General features: G+C 40.0%; 2 protein-coding genes across 6 annotated transcripts in view; one reads left to right on the top strand and one right to left on the bottom strand.

The window, feature by feature from the left end:
* Window positions 1-18,810, bottom strand: part of EPS15 (epidermal growth factor receptor pathway substrate 15) — a 68,630-nt gene extending 49,820 nt beyond the window's left edge. The window contains exons 1-3 of one of the 4 annotated variants that reach the window (XM_040072337.2): window positions 18,673-18,810; window positions 15,216-15,331; window positions 14,999-15,118 (exon numbers count right to left, since the gene is read on the bottom strand). In XM_040072337.2, the coding sequence (XP_039928271.1) occupies window positions 14,999-15,079 (81 nt within the window). In that variant the 5' untranslated portion in view covers window positions 15,080-15,118; window positions 15,216-15,331; window positions 18,673-18,810. Of the gene's footprint in view, window positions 1-14,998; window positions 15,119-15,215; window positions 15,332-17,776; window positions 18,271-18,672 lie in introns of those variants that run through there. The other 3 variants (XM_040072338.2, XM_040072333.2, XM_058421695.1) reach the window with 3 other exon arrangements.
* The window catches only part of OSBPL9 (oxysterol binding protein like 9), a 56,641-nt gene continuing 48,813 nt past the window's right edge, over window positions 18,696-26,523 (top strand). For both annotated transcript variants that reach the window (XM_040072342.2, XM_040072340.2), the window contains exon 1: window positions 18,696-18,824. In XM_040072342.2, coding sequence (XP_039928276.1) covers window positions 18,714-18,824 — 111 coding nt within the window. In that variant the 5' untranslated portion in view covers window positions 18,696-18,713. The remainder of the gene's footprint in view (window positions 18,825-26,523) is intronic.

Genomic DNA, 26,523 nt, shown 5'->3' with positions numbered 1-26,523 from the left:
CCTCCCTGCTATTTTACTCCCTCAAACTGTGAAGTGCACAGCAGTCCTCATCCAGAGAGCCTTCCCATAGTGTTCTCCAAAGCTGCTGTGGCAGACTCCAAGTTGCACTGACAGCTCAGGAACAAGCAGGCAGTGCCAGGTACGTGGTTATGTACCTTCCCCCTGGCTGTGCACACTCACAGTCATCAGGCATGACCACTGTGTCCACAGTCAGAGGGCAAGAATCACTCAAGGTAACCACTGTGGCCTCTACAAATTAAAATAATAATGAGTTTCATAGAATCAACACTGAATTAGTGTGGTCACGTAGATCTGTGCTGTTGTTGATCATTCCAGGCATCTCACAGACAAATTGTCCTGGATGCCTCCAATCACCTGAGTTAAAACAACCAGCTCAGAGCCTCAGACATCTCTATAACAATTACAACAGCACTTGTCAGCCTGCTGATGGTGAACGACTGTACTGCAGATTTTCACAAATCTGGAATGACAGCTCCCAGAAGAAAAACAGCTCTCTGCTTCTCAGCTGGAATTGAGATGTCATCACTTGACATTGGATCATAAAACTGGACTTCATACTTACTTTCAGCCAAGAGAAAAATCACAGCTACTACAATTTACTCAAAGCTGTTGGCAGGTTTGCAAAACAATGCCCTCCAATGACCTTCTTGGCTTAGCCATGAGCAGCTCACCCAGGCTTGGCTAGGGTGGAAGAGCTTCTGAAATCTAGAACGGGGGGATTTTCCAAATGTACCTCTCCTCTTATTTTCTCCTCAGTGGAGACTCCATTCTTCTGTCTCTCCCTTTGCTCACCCCATGAATCTTGACCTTTTGCAAAATCTTCTGTGAATTGTGTAAGGAGTGGTGGGATTCTGTGCTGGGTTTTCAGGAAAGCTTGCTAAGAACATAAAAAAATCAAAAGATCAATGAACTGCAAGAACTTTTAACAGTTTCTTTTTATATCTTTTTGCATTCAACATGAATTCTTCTGCAGGAAATGTTTATCTATAATTCGATCTGTAAGGACTGCTATATGTTGATCTTTTGTTGCAAGATCCTCTACTAGAGTGCACTTGATACCCAAAGAACATGGAAAATAGTATTAGCATGCTTTTATTTGTAAGTATAATAGCATTTTCTGTGATTTTAAGTACTGGCATTTTGACAAATAGGTACTAGATCTCAGTGTTCTTTATTGTTTCTTTAAAAGTACAGTGTACAAGGTTATGTCTACGCTGGACAAACAAGGGACTGCTAACAAATCAAATCAAAACTAGCCAAATGGCTGGTGAAGACAAGGGCCTTGCAGCAGCACAGTGAGCACAGCAGCAGCACAACCATTTTGGAGCAAATCGCCACTGTGAGACACTTGTGTAAGAGTATAAAGTGACTTGTTCTGGTACAGCTAAATTTGAAAATGTGCTGCAGCAAGATAGCACCGAAAGGCTCTCCACCAGTCAGAGTCAAATACTAATGACCTCTGTTTTATAGATCTCCAAATATGTTTGTTAGTAAAGTTGGTAACATTTTAATCATATCCACTGGTCTCCCTTGAAATAAAATCTTAAGTGTCCATCCATTCCTTCCTTAGAGCTTTGTTTACCCTATGGATCAGCACACAGGAAGCCCAAAAGAGCACACAGGCATTTAGTGTGACTCGTTCTGCTCGTTCTAGGAAAGGTGTTACTACAGCCCATGAGCACTCCGGAGGCTGAGAGAGGTATGACTCAGTCCTGCCTCCTGCATTCCTGAGCACAGAAATTAGGCACCCAGCTCTCTGGAATTCCAGTGCAAAGCAGAGCAGTAGCTGCAGCATTGCATATACAGAATCAAGGATTTAATAGAAATGATTAAGCCACTTTGAGTTTGACAGAACAAAAGGAAACATGTGCATCAACACACAAAAAATCCTGGCCGAAAAACCTGTTCACTGTTCTATGATCAAAGACCGAAATGCAAGGGAACCTGCCCACAGGCAAACAGACTGTCTTATATTGCACAGCTTTCAGAGAGCCAAGTAACACCCATGTTCCTCATACAGAACAGCATTTCCACATCTAGGTTACTGAAAGATCCCTCCTGAGAAATAAGGAAGACCATCATACAAACTTTGACAACCTTTGACTGAAGTAACTTTTTATCAGACACCTCAGAGTACTTTCCAGTACTGTGTATGACACAAGCTGGTTTAGGGAGTCATGACTGCAGGCGTGCCTTTATCTAGAAATCCACCCCAGGATATGCTTTGTGTGCTCTTTACATTTTATGCAGCTGCAAGTTTTCTAGACAAAGGGTTACAGATAGGCTGCTGTGTTTTAAAGCCACAAGAGAATACTACAATCATCGAGCCAGACTCCAGCAGACCTTCTGCAGGGTTCTGTTAATTTCTAGGTTCCTTTTGCATAAAACATGCAATCTGTGAGTCCTACAGAGTATTTTCTAGGAGGATGTCTAGTTACTAGAGTATGTGCATTGATCATTATGAAAACTGCATAGGAATTATCTGCTAATTCATCTTATGCTGTGTTCTTGGCTTCTTAAGGTGGTTTGCAGACTTCCAAAGTTATAGCAGCTTGGAAATTATTTCAAAGTGTGTTGTGGGATGATCAAATTTATATAGAACTGTAGCAGTATTAAAGAAACAAAATCTAGGATATTAAGGTAACTATATTTCTTCATCTCTAAAGTGTTTTCTGTTCAGATGTTCAGAAATATTTGAATATGTCTGAATTTAAACTCCTTCATCTGGCAGAAACAGAGTACAGCATGGAATCATTGTACCTCTTTGTTTTATGAAACGATGTCATCTATATTGCCAATATTCAGAAAACCAAAAGCTAAAATTATTTTAGAAAGAACAATCTTGAATTTTTAGTAAGAGAAAGGTATAATTGAAAATAACCTGAATAGGGCTTGAGTGAATCTCTTTAATCATATTTGATGGAAGAGATGGCAAATCTGAACTGCAGCAGTACAGATCCACGCTATTTTAAAGCATACACAATTTATTTTTTCATTAAGACTGTAAGCATATTTTCTCAAACCAATATATATTAGCCAGTTTCATGGGGCTACATCTCATGTTGTAAAAGAATAAGAGAAAATGTAGATATATACAAGAGGTCAGCTTCACCTCTAGATAATTAGCTGGATAACTGACAGCAGAGTGGTATTTTTCATTCAAGACCATATTTGAAACCCAGAAAAAACTTCACTAGGCATTAATTTGACATGTCCAGCTAATGTAGCAGTTGGAGATCTCGCTGTTCCTTGAACAGCTTAATGCATGTTCAGACAGAAATAGAACAAGCAGTAGCACTGCTGAAACAGCATCAGTCTTCATTATAAATTAAACACATCGATATCGTAGTGTGTAGTGTATATTAAACCAAAGTGAGGATTGAAAACTAATATGTTTACAAAGTAGCAGGCAGAAAAGCTTTTAGCAACAGTTTCTTCTGTTCCCTGTTTCCTTAGGCATGTTATCTATACTATAAATCCAGGGAACATATTTCTCACCTTTCTAAAACTATTAAAAGATTATTATGTTTTAAGAAAAATAGAAAATATCAAAAAATATAATCTACATACTGAATTCCCAACATTCCCCTAACCTAGAATTAGTCCATTCTGCCCTTCACAAAGATTATGAATTAATTTCAGAATTATAATATACATGAAGTAATTAGATAAAAGTGCATTTGGTATTTTTTCTTCTCATTAAATGGTTTGTCTTTAAGACAAACTCATGACTGTTAATGGTGAAGTATCATTTTTATGGCATTACTGTAACTCTTGATATTAGCAAGTGTTCCTTCTTGAGATTTCCTTCCTTGTCCTCCCAATTATTTTCATCTTCTTGTCTGTTCTTACCTTCCCCACTTTCTTTCATTTTCATCTAGTCTTAATTACAACCATAACAATGTCAAAATGGTTCCGAAAGTATTAAAACAACACCAATGCAGTAACATTGGTCCAAAGACAAAAAATAACTCACAAATCACAGTTACCTCCTACAGCATCCCAGTCTTCAAGCTGAGCAATTTGGTAACAACTTATTCAGGACAACACAATATTCATATTTAATTTTACACCAGTAGTTAAAACTTCTCCTAAATGTAAATCATTCTCCACTTGCTTCAAGCAATGAAGTCTGCAGTGACAGAACAGAGATCTCAGCTGGGTAAAGGTGGTGAGTGCCAAAGGTTCAGTGAAAAGATGAGTCAAAAGCCTCAACAACAGTGGAAAGTGAATCATATTTGAAAAGGTGTTAATGATTTAGCCCTCAGAGTAGACAAGGACAGAAATGATTCAACCATTTTAGTTATCCTTGATCAAGGCACACTTAAAACTGTGCTTTTGCTGCTATGGAAAAGATCACAAATTATTGACAAATACAGTGAGAAGGGCAAAGCATCACTTGCCTACATCTGTATCTGGGCTGAGAGCTGCCTGCAGGTTGCACTCTGTGAAAGCGATCAAATACCAAATTGCAGTGCTCTTTCTGCAGGCAGAAGGAATTTCCACAGATGCTCTTTCAGCTGCACTTCCCCTTCTCAAAAGCATAGACCTGCTGTATGTCCATAAATGAGAAACCACCATGTGGGATTTTTTTATTTACAGCCCCTTAGCAGGGAGTGGAATCTGTTCTGTTACTTGGCCAACTATTGCACAACAGCAACAGGAAAAATGTTCCTTTCAGTGTAAGACATATAATCCCACTGGTGTCAACACGTAAGACTAAGGAATGTTCTCTTAAAAGCTCTCTTTGTTTTTTGGACTCCTGAATAATTGACATACAATTATATTTTTTCCTTCTCCTGCATCAATAACAGAGTGTAACTTGACTGATGAGATAGTACCAAAAATATTGGCCTTTATGAAAAATGTTTTAAACACATACAATAAACATCATTGCTAAGTATTAAAGACTGATTATTCTCTTATTGCTGTAAAGCACAAGAGCAGTAAGTAGATCACAATTGAAAATATATTCTCATTTGACTGCACACAAAATGCAATTAAAATATGAAATATCCTTAAATATGACCAAGTTATTTGCTTAATGACTGATTTGTTTACTGGTTTGGTTGGTTGGTTGGTTGATTTTTTGGGGGGTTTTGGTTTTTTTTGGTTTTTTTAAGATTAAGTTGCAGAAGTAATGCAGCAGTGATTCAGCCTCATTGGAATTGTTAAGGTGTGCATGTGACTGATCAGATGCAAAAGGGCACTAATGGAATTTGAACTCCATGAGCTGACAAGGACTCACTTTCCTCTGTGGCACCTTATGTTCCTGTCCTGTAAGCTGTAATAAAAGATATCTCACCTGTTGAGCAGGTGAAGCTAATACAGCTATAAACCAATACAGCTATACAACAACCACAATGTGAAAGTCTGGTGACCATTCATAAAAAAATGTTTCTTTAAATGACTTTCAGTAGCATTTAAAGTGGCTGTGGTAAATAATTCCAGTGTAATCATCACGGTGACTTTGAAAAGTACATCAGGATTCAGTAGCTTCACGTTTTTTTCAATCAAACTTGCTCTCTTTACAAATAAAATTCCATTTAAATATATTCTGCTTTTAAAATGCACTACAGAATCTGAAAGTCTCTGTCAACTCCCACTGTTATTGGTAATACTAATTTAAATGAGATTCACAAAATATGAGAAGCAATTGAAGAATGTTATTAATAAATACCTCCATCAGATTACCAATATTATTGATGATGATGCACAAGCACCAAACCACCAAGATTTTTCAGATCCCCATATCAATTTAATTTGTTGAATCATTTCAATGACAAACAAATTTGACCTTCTCTAGCAGGACAACACACCCCCCTGGGAAAGGTGCTCAAAAGACAAATATATATCCGGTATAAAACTGACACAAAGAACACTAAGGTCCAAAGGAGAAAAGTATCAAGGTTTTAGGTATAAAACAGAGGCAGAAGCTGTATAAGGTAGGTAAGGTCAGGTCGTTGGATGAGTTTTGCAGAAACAGAAGATGTATTCTTCCTGAAAGAATCTCCATGATTCAAAAGACATTCAAATTCCATCCAAAACTGAATCATTCTTGATTGTCAGTCTCCTTATGTTTAGTGAAGATACATAATTTGTTCCTGTTGAAATCAAATCTACTGTAATGATTTTCCTTACAGAAATATCTGTACAAAATGATTTAATGAATTTCTCTCTCCTTTCCTTGTGATAGCATTAATGATGGTAAATTACATATATACAGATGAGCATGAGAAAAAAAAACCACTCTAAAATCATCAGTAGAGCTATTTAGTTAACTGTAAAACTGAATATATAGATGAGTTGCTTAATTTAGCTCAACTCCAATTCTTCTAAGTAGGGAATAAATCCCAGGCTAAAAATTAGCTGTGGGTGTCCCACAGAGGACTGCAGAACAGATCCATGTTGTGCTAGATGGCACAACTGCCAGCCCAAAAATACAAGCCATAGAGGTATCTTGTAGAGATCAAGGAGAGGAAAACCTGTATTGTATTTATAAATACAGTTATATAGTTACTAATTAAAAGAATGAAATTAAATACCTTAGGTTGGAATGTCTGGATGTTTTATGAGTGTTTTAACTGTATTTATCATGTACATTGGATAACATATTGAAGCAGTCAATATGTTGTCCTACAGCCAGGACTTTTTGCTGCCAGTGAGACTTGAAAGGGGAAAAGTATCCAAAGACTGCTTCAGGACATGGATGAGGAAACTTCTGATCAAAGTTTCTGACAGAAACACAGAAGCTTGGATTGCTTCCTTGGGCTTCTAAATCCCTTCATGGATATGTTTCCAATCAGGCTACTGGAAATTACTGTATTTTTAATTTAATTTCTATGTCAAGAAACGTGGTAGGGGCAGGACAGGCGGCTTGGCGTGTATAACAACTGGCACAGATAAAAGCCAGCCAGATGGCATTAGGCTAAAAGAGTTCTCTTGCCCAAAATATAGCACCCACACCCTTGGCAGATTCTAAAACCAGCAGAGAATCTGTCTCTGCCTCCCTTTATCATTATCACACAGCTGACTTTTATATATATCTGCAGTTCTGATCCCTGTCCTTACAACTTTGCAATAACTTCACAAATTTCTCATACGAGGAAAGCACTTAACAGGATTCAACAAGGAAAAAAATTTAATTAGACATCTTTTTCTTTCAGGTAACTCAATTTTTTGACATTGATGGAATAACATTCATCAGTTCCTCTAGCTCTTTGGGGATTTCTAATTTAAAAAGTAATAGAATTTAATACTTGAATAAGCAATATAATATGAAGATCTATTTTTTAGCAGATGAGCAGATTAAATATATCACAAAAAATAAAACACCTCAAATTTTAGATGTTGCACATTTAATTGCACATATGCAGTTATTTGATTAAATGAACTATGTAAGCTACTTGAAGCAAGACGAAATATTTCCAAGCTCAATTTAATGTCATAATTAAGACTCTTCATGTACATCGAATAAGATCTGCCCAAACAATACTATGCTATATATCTACATTTGGTCAATGTTCTGTTCACAATTTATTATAAACTATACTAAAGTCTCATCCTCATTACCAGAGGACTCCAACTTTGCTAATAATGCAGTCTGGGGATTTGCTTAATGTGAAAACCTGTAAAAAAGAAATATAATTTTCTAGAAAGAGAATCTGTGACAAAACTATATTTATCTCTCAATTCTCCTGGTTGGTTCTAGATGTACCATTCCTTCCATCACTGCACTACATGAGCCAAATTTTATTCTCATGCACAACTGCACAATTGCTATCCAAGTCCACAGGTTCAGAGAACTTCATGAAGAGCAGATGGTCTTATGTCAGTCTCTACTGCAAAGAAATCTCCTCCCTCGCCAGCCAGCATGAGATTCAACAGCCACAGGAGTTCTGCACAGTGCTCATAAGAGGGAAGTAAAGTGTTCCCCTGAAAACTGGACAAGGAAATGCCTAAAATTGCAAGCTGACTGAAAGAGTAAAAGGAATGGAGTCAGCATTCTGGGGAAAGGAAGGAAAAGGGAGGCGGTGGAACAAGCAGTATATTCTTAAAAAAAAAAAAAAAAAAAAAGTATGTTCAAAGCAGATACCACAAAAAAGATAAGTGCTACTAGTGTGCCATAAATAATATAAGATTCACATAATGCACCATTAAATTTTATGGATCAAATCCTCTTTCCTGGCCATGATGTACTTAGGCAGAACAAAGACTCTCACAGAGCTGGTTACAGCTTTCTGATTCACTACCCAGCCCAGTTCATCTCTGGCACTGAGATGGGACTGGAGATGATTCATTAACGGAGGGAGTCAAATTGCAATTTCTCCACCCCACAATCCCTTTAAGACACTGTTTAAAGGGGCTGTAAAACTAGCTAATATATTACCTCTTAGTTCATTCAGAACTTTTCAGTCTAGAAGAGAAATTTCTTGGATCTTGGATGCTTTTCTCTTGTTTTGCCTTGCCTGAGCACTGACAGGGGGCTCAGGATAGTGAACAGGGCCTAAAGCTTTCCCCTTCTAAGCACCCTCAGGTTTCTCCAGCTGTGTGAATGCTTCAATTTGTCCCAAATAAACAGAGTTTATTTAGATGTGTCATGTACATGTACATGCACATCCATGCTTCCTGATCACTAAACTGCAAAGCCAATTCAAATTTCTTGTGTTCAGGGGAACTGTAAGCCTGGGTGCAACGTGCCCTCCGAGCATGCATAATCTGAAACAGATGGCTCAACAGATGAGCTGCCAAACACTCAAGGCCAATTCAAATGCCATCCAAAAGTAAAAGTTATGTGGGATAAAAGTTTTCCTTGTCCCACTTTAGATAAACAGCGCCTATCTGCTTGGAAGATGATTTTTTCTCATTTTCTGCTTGTCTACTTATTCTTCCAATATTTCAAATATGTTAAATATCTAATATTTCAAATATAGCATGCTCTAGAAAACAAATTCAGTTTTACCAGCTGCCAGCATTTTCCAATCTCTTGTTTGGGTGTTTTTTTGTTTTTGTTTTTGTTTTTTAATAAAGCTCCATACTCTGGAGTGAAGAGATTGTAGGGTTATTTAAGCTTACGTTAAAAACAAAGACAACAAGGAAAGAGCAAAATACAGGAAATTTCTGGTCTTCAAAGTTACAAAAAAATGGTTGAAAATATGAACCCTTCAGAAACCAAAATTCCTTTTTAACTCATGCTTTTATTGGCAGGGCTTAAGCACAAATAAATAATTAAAATTGCATGGAATATTAAGTGTATTGATTTCCCATTTATACACTCTGATACATGTTACTACAGAGCTCTCCCCAGCTTGTGATATTCCTAGCTCTTCCACAGGATTCCCTGCCCATGGCTTGCCTAAGTGGAGGCATTGTTCCTGCAGGCATTTTTATGCCTTAGGCAATGCCTTCACTGTAAAGTAAACCTGATTTGAAGCTACCATATGTCTTGATTTTCCTGTAAAGACCATTTTTTTGACACCTGGATTTTTTCCTGAGGGCACACACACATCTCTATGTACATATATGTCTATTAATCTGTCCATCTCCCTAGACTCTGTATCTAGGTGTCTGAATTTCTTAACATCAGGAATCCTGACACAAGACTATTAAACACATTCAAAAAAACCCAGACAATGGCAGATTGCATACTGCAGTTTTGGTGTGCATGAAAAAAATGAACATTTCCAAAAAGAAATTACACAGTCTGAGCACTCTGAGTACAGAATATGTCCATGTTGTTGCTGGGAATAGCAATGACAGCCATCACTTCAGTCAGCCAAGCACCACTGAGATCAGTCACACTGCAGAATATTACCTATGCTTCACACTGCACCAGCTGACACTGCACTGATTATCCCCTGAAATGTTTAAAGTACTACAGTACTACACTTAAGGATTTGTGGGTGTAGAAGATTCAAGCTAAAACACACAAAGAAATTGTAAGTTAACTCCACGGTCAAGAAAAAGGGTGTAAGATTGGTCCACTGCCTACAAGAAAATTGCCGTCTCTGTGTTTTAGAAATTCTGTGCAATGAGTAAATGCAATGCAGGGACTGCAGCAATTAAATGTAAGATATCTCTCCTGATATTTAGCAGATTAAATTCTCATTCAAAAGTATGAAGTCAAATAGATGTAATATTTTACAGACAGATGGGTTAATGTTATCAGTATGTAAGTGACAGCTGGATCAGGGAAAACTCAGTGTAGGATTTTATTTGGTCTAAAATTGACAGATATGTAAGCCAAAATCTGAAAGTCAGGTAAGACAACAGCTCATTTGCTGCTTGTTTTGCTGTATTGAGCAGAGCTCTTTTATTTGTCAGACTAGAAACATAAACCAGGGAGTGTAATGTTAATGATACACTCAGATCCTCCTCTTTTGCTTATGCATTATGAATAGCAGGGCTTAACTGGGTAGTTACATGCTTTAATCTCTAAGTCAGTGAGATAAATTTTGCTCTTGATTATATACATGTAACTATATCAACACCAAAGGAACACAAAAGTGTGAACAACACTTGGGCTCTTTGGCCTGGAGTGGAAACACTCGATTAAACTTGTGCTTTTCTTTGCTGGCAACTTATTTCCAAAGGCTCAAGGCTGCTAATCTTCAAACTATATTACACACTTGACCAGTAAATTAGAACAAACTATTTATACCTCAAATGTATACCTCAAATAAACACATCACTAGAAGAAACTGCAATGTCCTAAGCATTACCAACTTCAGCTTATGCTATGCAAATCAAAGTTTCACTGTAGACTGCAGACTTTTTTATTGTTAGATTTCCTTGTAAGTACATTCCTTACAAGCTTATTTTCAAAAACTAATTCTCTTGGGCAATGGAAAGCAAATTATGTAACTCTCCATTTTGTCAATTGTCCAGAGAATTTGGTTAACTCCAGTAGCATTTAGAGATTTTAATATTAATGTTATTGTAGGATTTTCTTAGAAGTTACATTGCAGTTGCTGCTGCAATAGTTTATTGGGGCACTGGGAAGTTCACAGACTGAACTTTTGAAACTTGGAAGCAAACAGCAACAAGGCCTGGATTTTCTTGGCTTACAAAGTGAGTAACAGAGCTGCCCTGTGTGTGCTACTGCCTACGAGATGAGTAGGATTTCCTTTGTTTCAGTCTATTTCAACAGTTCAGCTTCAGCAAAAATCAGCAAAACTGTTCATGTTGGAGAAGGGGCAAAGTAAGGTCTGACTACTAAAATGTAAAAATGAAGCTACGATATTATTAAAGTCCCCACAGAAATCCCACTCTTTTACTGAAAAAAACCCTGACAACCTAAAACTCTCCTTGAGATAATAGTTAAAGAGTTTCTTGGTGAAAATAAATCCCTAAATGAAAGTAAGAACGTAATATAAAAATAGTAGTAACGGCTCAGAAGAAAGGTCTAAACAGCCCAATGTCCTGTCTCCAGCAGTGGCAATAGCCAATAGCAATGGAAAACAGCAGGAGTGGAAAATGGAGTGAGACTGCTCTGATGTACTTCCCAAACTTCCAATGATTTACAGTTCAGAAGTCACCTGAGCTGCAGTTAATTCTTGTGAGTGGCTGTTTTACTTTAGACAGCAGCTTAATATATCCAATAATATGTCTGAGGCTTTTGTCTTCATCCTACCAAGAACTGAAACCTCACCAGGGTGTGCAAGGGCTTTCCCTGCTCTTTGAACCTGGCTTTTCTTCCTGCTCATACCGAGCTGATGGAGCTGCAGGAGGTGCTGCTCTCAACTGAAGTCTCACTTCATCTGGAGATCTGATGTAGCTGCATTCTGCACGAGCCTGTGAGTTCACACATAAATGGAATATTCTCCTGACAGCTCCTGAGAGCTGACAAAGTAGTAGAGCACCCATCTGCCTTCTAAATCCTGGTCCAAGTGCACATCATGATTTTTGGGGAGCAATCTGAGTTTATTCTGCCTATTCTGATGGCTACTTATTTGTCTTCTACTAAATCTGTTTTCCCCTTCTTTTTTCATTTCTCATAGAAGAGAGAGAGAGCAAATTTAGTAGGAAGAAAAAAATAATTTCTGCATTTTTGCTTTCATCAGAACAAGGAGAAAGCAAATCCTTTAAGCAGGCATGAAAAAGGATTTTTTCATTCTCAGATAAGAAGAAAAAATCTTCTCACATTTTTGGTAGGATAAACTTTGCTAGTTTTGTCTCTCATTCTTACACAAGAAACAGTAACCCTAAAGAAAAATCTTTTTGGCGTCCCAAAATCAGGGCAGTATTAAACCTTTCATGGACTCCTCCTACATACAAATCCCTGGGAGTGATGCTAGATCTCAAGAAAAATTATTTTACATTACATTCTAGAAGAAAATGAGAGAAAAAGTGACAGAAGCTGATTCTACATTGACACAATGGAAACTTAGTTTTAACAGAAACCCTTTTAATACTTCTAGTTACGGAAATTAAATGAGCAATAAAGGCACACATTGTACTTGTGTATTATGATGGATTGCTCAGCTCTAGGTCTCCTTGACTAAACTTTTATCCTTCCTTTCATCACCTATTTAATAACCTAAAAATTACCACAGTCAGATGTCTCTTATTCACCTGGGGGAAAAAAAAAAAAAAAATATATACACACACACACACACACACACACACATATATATATATATACACACACACACCTTTTTTTTTACAATGACTTTGTATCACCGACTGTGGCTACTGCTCATAACCCAAAAATATGCATATAGTTTGGAACCTACTTGTACGTATGAACACCAGTTTTAAATACTACCTTTGATATTGCTGGATCTATTAATAACAAATAAATACAGAGTATCAAGAAAAACAAACAGTCCTTAACTGAAAATAAACGCATATAATCCTTATGATTAGTGACAATATTCTAAAGTATTAATTGGGTTCTTACCTTTTCCCTTACTAAATTTGCTACACATCCAACTCTACTACAAGTCTAAATTTTGTGAGAAGATGGTGCTGGTTGCATCGCGTTCTTGCTAAACTGACTACAAAGAGCAAATAACTTTACTTGAAACATATAATTAGGGCGAACACCATGAAAAAAGGTGATGGTGAGAAACCTTTGGGAAATGAGATTATGCTAATTTGCCTTTTTGCAGCAGTGGGCTGCATACCACAGCTGCAGTGAAGGAAACATTCCAGTTGAGCAGCATTCCTCTGTATCTTTTCAAAGTCTCTGTGGAGGCTAATATAGGAATGACTTATTTGCGGTTGAGAAAATAGCAGGGACTTCTGCATTAAATCTTAAATACATTCTGCCCAGAGGATGATAAGATGTTTAAATCAAATGATGAGACATTACCCATAAGCAATGCATTAGGAGTATGAAATGGGATTCAGCATGCTGTGAATTTTAAACTCCTGTACTCAGCAAAGAATCACAGGCTCATACAAAACCAGGTTGGAATCACCATATTATCCTTAAGGATAACAAGGTCCATTCTTTCTTGGCAGAAGTACAGACTAGACAATATGGCCCAGCACCCTGTCCACCCTGAATTTCAGAAGTGTCCATGGCCTGTTGATCTCAAGAGTAAATTATGATCTTGTAAGTTTTGTAATAAAATAATACAAAATTTACAAATAATTGTTCCCCAAAATTCATTCCAGCCTTTTTCTACTTGCTAGATTGATTTTCAGATTACCAGAGCTCACCCAAGTAGAGATGGAAAATAGCCTGTATAATTACTTCTTCAGTATAAAGGCTAGGTAATTTAAAAAATTATTTTTTATTAGATTTATACTATGTTTAAGGTACAGAATTTGTTAGAAGGTGCTTTCCCCACTAAATTTTTACTATCAACACATTCCTCTCAGAACACTGAAGATCTCAAGTGTGATCAGGATATGTAGGAGGAATTCTCTGTCTTCTGAGCAGAAGATAATCACATTTCTTAACAGCCAAGCCTCTCAACAAGCCCAGAAATGTACTTGAAGAGATGTAGAGTCCTAAAGTGTCAGTCTACACTCCTGCAACTCCAAGACAACGCTATGTCAAACTGTCCTGCAAAACCTGAATTTACTCTTAAGAGACCACACCAAAATTTTAAGTTTTGTTAGTGTTTCAAAGCTACTCCAATTTATAATGTCCTTAAAATGTGTTTCTCTGTAGTCCTTGTAACAGGATTTGGCCATTAGGTGAGTCACTGTAGTTGCTTAACTGAGCACCTCCACTCCCTGTTTTTAACACACTGCTACATCTGAGAAACTCCTCCCAGTCCTGCCAAGCGCCGGTGCCAGCGAGGTGAGTCAGCTGCGTCTTTGCTGCATCATCCCTCTGACAGACAGTGCTAGAGAGGATTAAATAACTACACACAGAATTAATCTGAGTTTCAGCGTCATCTCTCTCTTCAATGCAAGAGAGAGTTTTCAGGCCTGTCTTAAATGTATCAAAGTTCGGCTGAACGTATTCCATGGGCTTTGGGGAACTTGCTCCATTATTCCAGTGCTCTCTAGTGCAGCCCTAAACAGACAGTGGAAGGATGGGATTCTGAACTGTAGGAAGGCAGATCTAATGTTCAAAGAGAAAAGTCCCTTCTCTTGTGAACTCACACCAAACACAGCCATAAGCAGAAACAGAACAGGGATTCTGAGACGTGATTCCCATACAACCAGCTGTAATTTGATTTTTTCCAGAACATGCTAATATGGAGTAATTTAGAAGACTCAGAAAGGTCTGCTTAGCCCTCAATGTTGTTCCTCATCACCGACCTAGAGGAATTTATGACAATTCATTAAAATCAGAGAAAAACTAGATTAAAATTGACAGAATTGGGAAAATGTGTTGCTAATGGCTTTTATTTCATAGAATCACAGAGGAATTTGCAAGAAAGGCCCAAGAGAATGATTTGTTTGCCTCAGAAGCCAACTACTGTCCTCCTTCCACTGTCTTGTTGATTTTTTCATAAACATTTGTATTAAACCCAGTGACAGTATAATAAATCTATTCAGAAAATCTACTTACAATGGCACTTACTGTCATACTTGATTTAATTATCCTCTTTGAAGAATGACTGCTTGTAGGGTGAAGGTGATTCTCTCCCATCTATCTTCCTCTCTGTAATCCCCTAAACCAAACATAATTCTGAAGAAATAAAATTTAAAAATGTTTTTATTTTTGGCTCTGACAGTGCTCCTATTCTTACTGTAGTTGGGATGTGCATAGAGGGACTAGAAAATACCTGTAAAGGACAGCAGCTGGAAACTGAGAATGACACAGAATGCTCCATCTTCTATTTGATTGTAGTTTATTACTGCATTTGTTACCGGTAAAAAATAAAATGGGGGGAATGTTTCCCTGAAGATACAAATAAAAAACATTACTTGCTATCAACAAGTGAAAAAACAATCATCCACTATCAGGCTAAAACATAAATTCTTAATTATGATGATTACATTATCAGTAGTTGACACAGTGAAGTTATGGGACAAGCAATACAAAATTAAACTACCAACACATTTCTGAAGTTGTAAAAGAAACTGAAACAAAATGTTATTTTTTTCTCCTCTCAAATGCTTTCCTTATGTTCCTCAGAACCCCAAGCAATTGCAGCTGTTGGGAGAACCAAAAGCCGCTTTCACTGCTGCCAGTCACACTCCCAGACACCCTGAAGGAAACCCACAAGCCACAACTTCATCACTGAGGTTCTTCTGAGTTCAGCCATAACTTCAGCAAAATTTACAAGAGAAAAGCATTTTCCTCTTAAAGAATCAGACTTCCAGTGTTCTTTTGCTTCCGTTGTCTACTCTGGTCCTTCACTGGTATTTACTCTGATCGGCAGTGTCTTCCTTTTGGCTACACACCATGCAGATTTAAACTGTAATGGGCAAAAATGTAATTTACCGGATAAGCCTGGACACAGAAAAATGACATAGAAGAAATTTTTAAAAGTAGGGTGCAAATTGGGATGTCCTGGAAAACACAGGAAGGACTGGGCATATCTGAGGTTTCCCCCTACATTCCTGCTGGGACAGTCTGAGTACCCTGGAAGCCACTTCATGATCAGGAAATGTGTGTGTGTGGCTGGGATGAGAACGGTGCTGGACAAGATTTTGAACTGATGGAGCAGTGCATGAAACAAAGGCAGCACAAGGTAACAGCTGCTGCCTTCAGCCCAGTTCTGTTATCTCTGTGGTAATTCTCTCAATTAACAGTAAGTATTAAGTGTTAGAGAGGTTGACACTCCAGTCTGGGTTAAATTGTGTAAAATATGGAAAACATCACAATAAAACTACCTGTAAGTACAGAAAATAACAGCTCTTTGTAACTGATCCAGATGGAATTCAGACAGAACATGTTAAAGCAAGCTAAATTCTTCTATTAAGAAATTGCTCACTAACTTCTATTTTAATCCATTTTTAGCTCAAAATCATTGATGCTAATGATTTAAAATACAAAGGATATAAAAAGAAATTATGGCACAGTTGTGGCTGATTTCAGTTTATTGATTTGTTTAAATGAACCAAAATGTTTGCACCGATCTTTGAACAGAATTTGAATAGGCCCCAAGAATCTTTATCAGAAGGACCTTAGTAGTTCATCCTAAATCATTCAGCAGTGGCCTCATGATCTCTCTTTAATATAGGGGAGTTATCTGCAGACACAGAAGACAGAGCATCCTGGCATGAAAGTGCATAAACCTGTATGATATACCCTGGATGCTCAAAGACTGTTGTTTCAAATGTATTTACTTCAATTTGTGTGGGGTTTTCTGAAAAACAATGACTCTCTTATTATTGCCAAATTACTTTAAGACACTACATTTCTAAAAGAAACCTTGAGCTGAATTCCCCCTTTCATACCTTTTAAAACAAATTTTCCTGCTCTAAACTTTTAGCTAAAACAAGATATCTAAAATACACGCTTCTTCTGGTGGATACAAGTCTTTGTCACATTTCCCCCCAAAAATGAGTCAAAGAGAACAAAGAACTACTAAGATATTCAGTGTAAACCGAAGTTCAGGGAATTCAGCCTCTGGCAAACCAAGGTAAATAAAAAGGTCTTCTGAGGAGAATTTCCCATTGCGGATGCTCTGCCTACACAGAGGTTTTTCAGGGTTAAGCCAAGAGGGCTTTTTTTCCATGAGTTCTTTTCATTGTTTCAACTTCTGTGGCATAATAGAGCCAAAGGAGTGATCTGAGATAATAAAGCTGCAGTCCAGCTACAGCTTTAACTGGCAGCACTAGTAATGTTCTGGCACCATCTGATGTTTTCTGTTTTGCTTGCCTGGGTATAATCTCTAGGCAGCCCCGCTTTGTTTAGTCAGTGAAACTAAAGAACAAAAACAGATTACTAAGGTCATATGCAGCTTGAAAAAGAATGTTATCTAAATTAACAAGCCGGATTTCAAAACCAGATTGTGCATTAGGTATCTTAAACTGGTAACCCACGCATAAACACACCACCAGGTGTCTCCAAGGAGTATCAATGCTCCAAATTCCCATAGGAGACAAACTAGTGTGCAATGTGATACATGAAATGGGGAGACAGTTAGAAATCTGGAATATTTCTTATTTCCTAAAACCAAACACACCGCCTTTGAGAGATTCTTTTTCACTAAAGGAGTGATTTTCTATTAAATTTTGTTTAACTTAGTATAAAGTAGCAGTGTTGTGAGACACTAAACCTACTTCAGCCCAATTATAAAGGCACTGAAATAGTAAAAGAATAAAAAAGGGCTATAAGGAGGAAAGGAAGAAAAATTACAAGTGAATACACTAAAGACTCTCGATAAACACAAACCTCATGGTAAAAGGCACTTCTGCTGTTTATTGCTGATCCCTGGGAAGGAACATGAGTATGCCTATGGGTCCTTTGAAGTTTTCGTGTTAAAGCACAGCTCAAGTTCTGTACTTATATCCAGAGGAGATCAGTGCCAAAACCATGCCTTTCGCTGAACAACAGATTTGCAATTGTCCATAGCTCCTGGGGAATTCTTGGATCAGTCCACAGGAAAGCTGTGTCATATTCAAGCCTTAACTTTTAAAGGTCATCTCGAGTCGTGAAGGAGTTTTAGACACTGTGGACGTGGAGCACTTTGAAGAGAAGCCCCCTCGGACTCCATTGTTAAGCCCACTTTGGTTTAGCATTTAAGGCACTTTGGACATGTAAAAAAGCCGGGAGACAGAGGGACAAGTACAACAGCGAGACATGCTCAAAGCTTCCAAGCGGTGCCAAGTGTACTAAAGAGGAACTAAAGGTCCTAAAGTGCTTTAGCGGACAGGATGACGCCCTCCCGCCCTCACACTCCGCAGTGCCAGCGCGCCGTGCCCTCACCGCGCCGCCTCACAACTCTCCCTCGCACCTCGCCCTCTGCCTCCCCCGGGGCCGTGAGGAGAAGCTGCGGGAATGGAATTCCTGAGGCAGTGCCCTCAATCCCCGTACCCCAAACTCCAACTCTCCGCGTCCGGGGCCGCCCCCTCCGGGCCCCGCTCCCCTCACGGCCGCGCTCCCCTCACGGCCGCGCCCCCTATCACGGCCGCGCTCCCCTCAGGGCCGCGCCCCGCTCACGGCCCCGCCCCGCTGCGCGCGCAAACACCGCCCCTCGGGGCAGAGTGGCCCTATGGCCCCGCCCCCTCGCTGCGTGCCCCGCCCCTTCCCGCCCGCCGGCCGCCGAGTCTCTCCCCCGCTCCCCTCACCGAGCGCGCGGCGTGCGCGGCGGTGCCGGTCCGGTGCTAAGATGGCGTCTATCATGGAGGGCCCGCTGAGCAAATGGACCAATGTGATGAAAGGCTGGCAGTACCGCTGGTTCGTGCTGGACTACAACGCCGGGCTGCTCTCCTACTACACGGTGAGGGGCGGCGGGCGGGCCGGGCGGGCGAGGAGGCGCCGGGGACCGGCTGAGGCGCAGGGTGGGGGCGGGGAGGGGACTCGGGGCGTGCGGGCACCCGGGCGGCCAATGGGGAAGGAGGAGGCGGCGGGAGCGGCCAATGGGGAAGGAGGAAGGCGGCGGGGGCAGCCAATGGGCGGCGCTGCGGGGAGATCGAGCGGCGGGGGCGAGCGGCGCCGTTGTTGTCGGCGGCGCCGCCGGCGGGAGCGGCCGCGGGACCCGCCCCGGGTTTCCCGGCAGCTCCGGGGCCGCGCACCCTCCGCGGACGGCCCGGGAGCCTCCGTGCCCCGGAGCCTTGCTCGGTGCCGGCCGAGCGCTGCCGGGTTCCGCTGCCCCGGCGCTCCCCGCCCTGTCCAGCGGGAACTCGCTCTGGCCCCGATCTGGGGGCTCAGCCCAGCCGGCGGGCCCGGGGCGGTGCCGCCTTCCCGCGGCCTTGTGCGCCCAGCCGCGCCCCGCGCTTCGTTCCCTCGGCTCGCGGTGCGTTACCGCCGCGCTTGGCGGGCCCGCTGCCGCCCGGCAGGTGCTTCCCAGAGCCGGATCGACTTTCCCGTTTCCGTTCAGGACTTGCCACTTCCCAGCACGAACTTTTTCACTGCGGTGTGTTAAGAAACAATGATGTTTTCCTTAACTTTTTTTCTTTTTTTCATAACCGCTGGCAGATCCTGCCTTGCTGGCTTGTTCACCTTCCTTATTCATATTTTTACACAACTTACAAGTATTTTAATGGTACGAATTAATTTTTTTCAAGGATGCACCCTGAAATCTGAAGGCTCACTGGGTGAACTGCTTCCATGCACCGAAGTTTTCTTCTCTTGGAGCAGTTAGTGTATCAGGCTGAATAAAACACATGCAAATTAAACTTTAGTAAGTTGTAATAGATTTACAGCAAACAACGTGACATATCACATTGTCTGTGAAGCTTTGTTCATGCAGAAGCATTTCCATCGTACTGGGAGATAGCTTCTCTCCCCAGACCCAGGGGATGAGGCTCTTGCCACAGAACTGTCACAGGCTCTCAGATTTGTTCATATGGGCTCAAAATCTCTCACCTGGGATGTGAATGGAGAAATGGAAGTGCTTTTATAGTTGCTATTTACTGGCTCTTCAAATGTCAGCTGCTTGACAGAGATGAATTAGTCAGTGTGGTCTAAGTAGCAGTCCAAGGTGCTAAGTCATTTAATGCTCAGCTACAGAAATAGAAACATTTACTGATGACTACTGTGTATAATTATAATTCTGGATATTGCACTTTCATCCTATGGTCTTCAGCTGTTTAATAGAATTATATTATTCACTTTTTTTCCTGTGTCTGGGTACCTCTATGCGTATGTTACACTTTTATTTTGCATAATTTATTATGGTCTCTGTTAGTATAACAGCTTTTAGTTTGAAAATTTAAAACCCCGTTTTTAAACTACCTATCCTGAAAAGTTCAAGTTGGGTTCAAGGAATAAAATCGTGTTCTCTGCTTCATGTACCTTTACCACTAAGAAGTGGCTGCAGTTAACATTTCCTTCAGAATGTTTTCCCATCCATGAGCTGTCTTTCTGCACATACGTCTCTGAAGTGCTCGCTAGGCCGTTCTCCAGACATCTGAATTCATTCTCCTCCTGAGGCTGTGTCATGCTGAAACCTGCCTGCCCAGAGATCTGGTCCTTTGGCACGCCCTCCTCTCCGTGTGTGCTGGCGTGGTTGCTCCCAGGGCAGCAGGGTCAGCAGGAGCAGCGTTTGAAGGGTAACTCAGATCTATTCCCAGCTGATCACACTCCTCTCAAAAACCAATCCTGCCACTGAGAAGGTGGTAGGACACTGCTTCAGCTTTCGTGTTGGAGTCGTAACTCCTGACTGGTGGTTTATGAGGCTCGTAAACAGCGTTAATTTGAAATGTAGGCAGGTTTGGGGTTTTATTTCTGTGGGGCAGTGGGCTGCTGTGCTCTCACGCAGCCTTGTGTTTGGATGAACTGTGTGATCAGGCGCACAGCGCCGTGTGCTGTGCTCCCTCTGAACCAGTTTCAGTCTGCAGCAATGGAGTTGCCTCCCTCTGCCTGGGCTGGTGTTTGAGCCTGACTCCGGCCCCTCCCAGGAGCGTGATGCTTGGGTGGGGTGTGCTGGGGTGGTTCCAGCCCGGCTCCCTGGCCACACCATCTGGCAGCAGTTTTGTTGATACGAGGGATTACAGGTACCTGATCAACCTGTACGTGCTCATTGTCTCTCCAGGCTCCTCAGCCTGTTGCAATCCAGTAAGTTCTGCAGAAAGGAGACGCTTTCTCCAACAGATCCCACAGCCTGTTAACCTTTGGCTGGGGAGCTGTGGAAAACTGCAGGCAAATAACTCCTGATGCAGCTGGACTTTCCATTAGAGCCTGTGCCACAAACTTGTTTTTTCAAAGGCGTGTCCTTGCGCTCTTGTACTTAGCTCTCCTTGGTAGTTACTTAAAATAGACTGCAGAAAAGCACTCTTAATGTGAAATAAACATTCAAACAGAATTAGTGTGCAATAGCACTGCACTCTGGGGGGCGGAAAAAAGGGTTATACTTTGTCTTTTAGTGGAATGAATAGCTGTTAACCTAAGTATGTTTTAGATACATATATCAGAAGCAAATGAATTCAATGAAATTCCATTCCTGGAGTGATTAGAACTTTAAGGAAGCAAGTCAAAAGATTTTACATCATGTTAGAGTCGAGAAAAAAATTTTTTAAAATGTAATGGTCACATTTATTTCTGTTTTCGTTTGTGTGTGCCATCGTCTGTACTTGTGTTGCAGTGAACAGTAGTAGTACAGCTTGCTTGTGTAAGTGTGAATCTTCTCCATGTGCTTTTACAAGGTGTTTTACAAAGGCCTTTTACCCAATTTACCAAACTGTTGGCTTTTTTTTAAAATCCACTTCTGTAGTCCAGCAGTTTTTTTCCTTGTTCAGAATTGAAATGTTCATCCTCAAATTTGCTTGTAATTACTTTTGTGTAAAGTTATTTATGAATTCCATAATATAGAGAGCATGATCTGGACTTGCCATCCAAATATTCTTTTCACATGGTTGTGTTTAAATAAATGATCGTCTGATATCAGTAAATGGGCACTTTTTTTTTTTTTAAACAAAATATGAATTAAATGACAGTGTTCCAGTTTTGCCATTTTGCATCCGTTTGACCAATGGCTTGACAAATTGTTTCTTCTTTCCCCTCAGTATTCTTGGATTTGTGACTACCCATGTTTCAATGTTTTCTCTTAAAGGAATAACTTACATATATGAGTTAGTGAAGCATTGTGGGTTTTCAGTGTGTTGTTGGCTTCACCAAAATACTTAGCAGACAAGTCTTGAAGTGGCTGATTCCTGTCTTCTGCTGGTGCAGGAGCTGTAAAGTTGTTCCATGAGCTGGATTACAGATGAAAAATAGCTTTGTGCTGGTTTATTTTTTCAGCTGAATTTGTTCTGTTGTTTGTTTTGTGCATGTCAGTGTGGAAACGTGTGTTGACATTATGCTGGGAAGAGATCGTGAAGACAAAGAAATGGTCAAGGAAGAAGGGGGAGTCGAATGCAATTTGCTTTTTGTTTGTGTTTTCTGGCAGAAGTGCTGTCTTAAATACACATACAAGCTATAGCCTCGATAACCCTTGGGAATCCTGTAGAAATAATCCAGAGAACCGCTCAAGTTTGAAAATCTGATTTAAATTCTAGCTTTACGTGTACTCTTTAAATAAATATTTAAATTGTATAATGAATTGAAAGAACTGGCATAGCTGTACAAACAGTGCTAAAAACAGTGCCAGAGGAAGGTCAGTTCCTTAAAGTATTTTAAAACATTGTGTATATTTGACATTTGGTGGTATTGAAAGGAGAACTATTCAAAATGTTGCAGGCTTAAAGAACTGCCTTGCACAGTGAACGAGGGCTGCCAGAAAAAATTGTTGTGTATGACAGCTCCGTATTGTGTGTTCCTGAAACCAAACTGGGGAGGCTCCCATCTTAATGTTTTTTTGCACCAGTGAATGCCTAAAGAATGGATTTCAGTGCTGTGCTTTTGTTCATCATTCCATCAAGCTACTTTTAAAACATTTGCTGGCCCGCTGCTTTCAGGAGCAAGAGCTGCGTGAAATCAATTGTTAGGAAAAGTAGTTGTGGCAGTATAAAAGTATCTCTCACCTCATGTTTTTCAAGACTACAAATAGTTAGCAACTTTAATATTGGTTGTATTAAGGAACTGCTTATGGGTTGTATCACCCAGCTGTTGAGGAGCGGGACTCAAATTTTGGAGCAGTTTTATGAATCTTTGGTGAACTGAAAATAAACCTGGCTGACTTGATCTCAAACGATGCCTCTGAAGCTGCAGTCATGGCTCAGTGGCCCCACTTTAGAGACTTTCAGTTGAATACTTCTTCCAAGTACAGTTTCTCAATCAACAGCTGCGTTCAAAAATCCCAAGAAAACAGAAAAAAACCACATCTGCTTTTGCACAAGCGTTCCCTCTGAGGTCTCTGGTTTCCATTCTGAGATGTAATCACACTTTTTCTTGTAATAACTTGGTCTGTCACGTGCCCTGAAAACAACTCAGTGAGTCTATTAAAAACAGACAAAACTGTAAGTGAATTTGTAATAATAAAAATAATTCTGTATTTATGGCCACAGGATTAAAAAAAAAAAAAATGTTGGTTATTATACAACACTACATTGAATTTTGTACATAGTTTAAACTTTGTATCTCAGGTTTTGATGCAGTGAATTAGCTGTTAAAGGATTATAATGTAAGTAGTTGAATCCTCTTTTGGAGTAAGGTTGCAGCTCTAGGCAGTTTAGTCTGTAGCTGGGCATTTTTGGGGAAGAGGCTGAATGGAGGGTTCCAGGACCAGGCTGTACCTTTTACACCTTGATCCAGTTAAGGCCTCACATGTGCTCATTTCTCATAGGATTCCCTAAAGAAGTGTGACGCTTTTCTGTGCCAGGACCTTTAAATGTTACCTATTTCCTATAATCCTGGTATCTGTTGGGGTTAGATGAGCCCCAGTGGCAGCTCAGCTATTGCTGCAGTGTTTTATCTCCTGTTTTAGGACTGCACCCACAAAAGTCCCAGCTTTAGCTGCACAAACAGGGCTGTGAGATGCTGTCCCTGAGCTCAGGGAGCTTCTCCTCTGAGACTGGTGTGTGCCCTGCAAGGGAGCTGGAGGAGTGGTGAGCTGGGAACAGCCTCCAAAGTCTTTAAATTGTTGAGATCTGTTTCTGCTTAAAAAATGAACGTTGCCTTAGGATTTGATGAGAAAAATGACTGTTATGGAAAGTGATCCAAATTTAAGCTTCTCTTGTAGATGTAGATAAATTGCAAAGATTGCTGTTTATAGATACAGCTTGTTCCAGGTTCTTCTTCCCTAACAGGAAATAAACTGTCCAAGTGGTTTTGCTCATCTGTGTACTTATGTTAGGGATTTCCATGACAGCACTGAGTGAGTCAGGAATGCACCTCTCCAAGTTCTGTGCCCTTCTGCGCAAGCAGAACTCGTGCCTGAAAACTTTTGGAGGCGAAGAGCAGCTGGGTTTTATTTAAAACCTTAAACTTTGCATGCAACAGCTAAAACTCAAATTAAATAGTAGTACTTCTAAAGATGAGGGAGGGCTGGGGCTCTTTGGGGCTTGCGTTAGGATTCTAATTTTGTTTTGTTTTCTTTAAATAGGCCCAATCATTATTTTCATTTCTCTTAAGAAGTTGTAGGTTACCTGAAATGCCTTATGTTAGATCCGTTCTGCTTGTGATCAACTTGGCTGTGTGGGTGTAAAAGAGAAACCAATAAAGGCTTCATCTTTTTGAGAGATACCTAAATTCATCCTGCAGTAAATCTCTATAGCTTTATTCACTTTTACAAATTTTTATTTGAGTTTCATCTGAAATTTATCTCATATTGCTGTCTGCTTATAACCTGTTCAAGTCCTTTATCATCACGATCAGTACAGTGTGTATTGAAAGCTTATGGAAAATGTAATTTTGTCTTGTTATAAAACTGAGCACTGAAAAAGATAGCTGCATATTAAAATTTTAAATATAAAAGGAAAGTAAAATGTGATGCTTTTTTATTAGCCATTTAGAGATGTCTTTCTGCTGTGTGAGTTTTTGTTCAGCGAAATGGAACCATTCCTCGAAACAGTTATGGGACAGCTTTATTTTTAATAGAATATATTGGATAACGTAATTTCAACCAAAGAATAATAAGGGGAAGCCGAAACAATATGAGTTATATTTTTCTAATACCTTAGTTGGGGAAGGGACAAAATCTAAAATGTCAGCTGAATTGTGTTTTAGAGCCCCGTCCTGCAGCAGCAGTGCAAGGTTTGCTGTCTGCCAGTGAGAGGACCCAGCAGTGTGTGTGATGGCAGCTGTGTGCTCTGAGCACGGGGAATTCAGGTACTGGAGTGATGGGTGCTTTATTGCACTTAGGTAGGACGAATTCAATTTAGTGCTTTTTTATAATTGGTATTAACCAAGTAAAGCTCTGTCAGAAGATGGTGAGATTGTAGGTATACAGGCCCACACCCTGACCTGTTATTTATCTTGTGATTGTTTTTGCAGACCAAGGACATTATAATGTTCAAACTTAATTTCCATTCCATTAAAATGTGGCAGACAAGAAAAAGGGAGGCTTTTACTGTATCTTCTGCAGCTGAGTTGATGGTCAGTGGCAATGGGGGTTGTTGGGATTCTGCTCTCCTTTACACTGGGATGAGCCCTCAAATTTCCTGCATATCACTAAGGGGTCTAAACCCCACCAAAGCCAGTCTCTTCTGCTGCCTTTGCTTTTTGTCTGCTCTGGTTCCATGTCTGTGCCCAGCACAGGGAGCTGGGAGGGCTTTGCTGCACTGTGGCAGCCTCAGTCCAGATATTTTCTCTCCTGCTTATTATGCCAATATTTCTTCCAGAAGCCACCAGAGGGAGTGATAAGCTCTCAGAAGGGTCCTCCCATTTTAGGAGAACTCTCAAAGCATGGAATATAAAATATAAAAGTGTACTCTAGTGAGCTATGTCCCAAATGTAGACAATTTCTCATAGGAGATTGTTGGAGAAACTTTGTAACTAGATCCTCTCTTGAGTTTGAGATTTAAAAAAAAAAAAAAAAAAAAAAAAAAGCCAAAATAAACAATGCTCCAAAAAGAAATTATATACCTGTAGAACACATTACCGAGGAACTGCTGTTCTTTACTTCCATTTCACTTTGATCAGCTAACATAAGCTGATGTGAAAACAGGTAGATTAATACTGATGGCTTCTAGCACTCAGAAGACAGCTCTGATAAATTGGAGCCCAAATTGAATGAGAGGTCGGCTAAAACATTACTTGAAGGCCTAAGTGCTGTACTTTTACATTATTTCTAGGGAATAGGACTTGCTAGGACTGCTTCATTCTTTCCTTGTAGCTATCTCTGAAACATGTTGCAGATGAAGGATAATTTGTTACTCTTAAGACTGTACTTCTTGTCCTGTATTTTTTTTTTTTTTCTTCCATTAGTGTCAGCAAGATTTTATTGTCTAATTGCTTCAGTGAAAATAGGTGTGGTGATAATAACATCAATATATTTTCTTGATGGAATTATTGATACAGTGCTGGAAAGAAGTGGGTATTTCAGAAGATGACAGCAAGAGAATCTGATCATGAGACACCAGTGACAGCTGTTGTTTTCC

This window comes from Hirundo rustica, chromosome 9, assembly GCF_015227805.2.
Source record: "Hirundo rustica isolate bHirRus1 chromosome 9, bHirRus1.pri.v3, whole genome shotgun sequence".
NCBI lineage: Eukaryota > Metazoa > Chordata > Aves > Passeriformes > Hirundinidae > Hirundo > Hirundo rustica.
The sequence above is the reverse complement of the archived record's forward strand: the minus strand, read 5'-3'. Positions and strand labels throughout refer to the sequence as shown.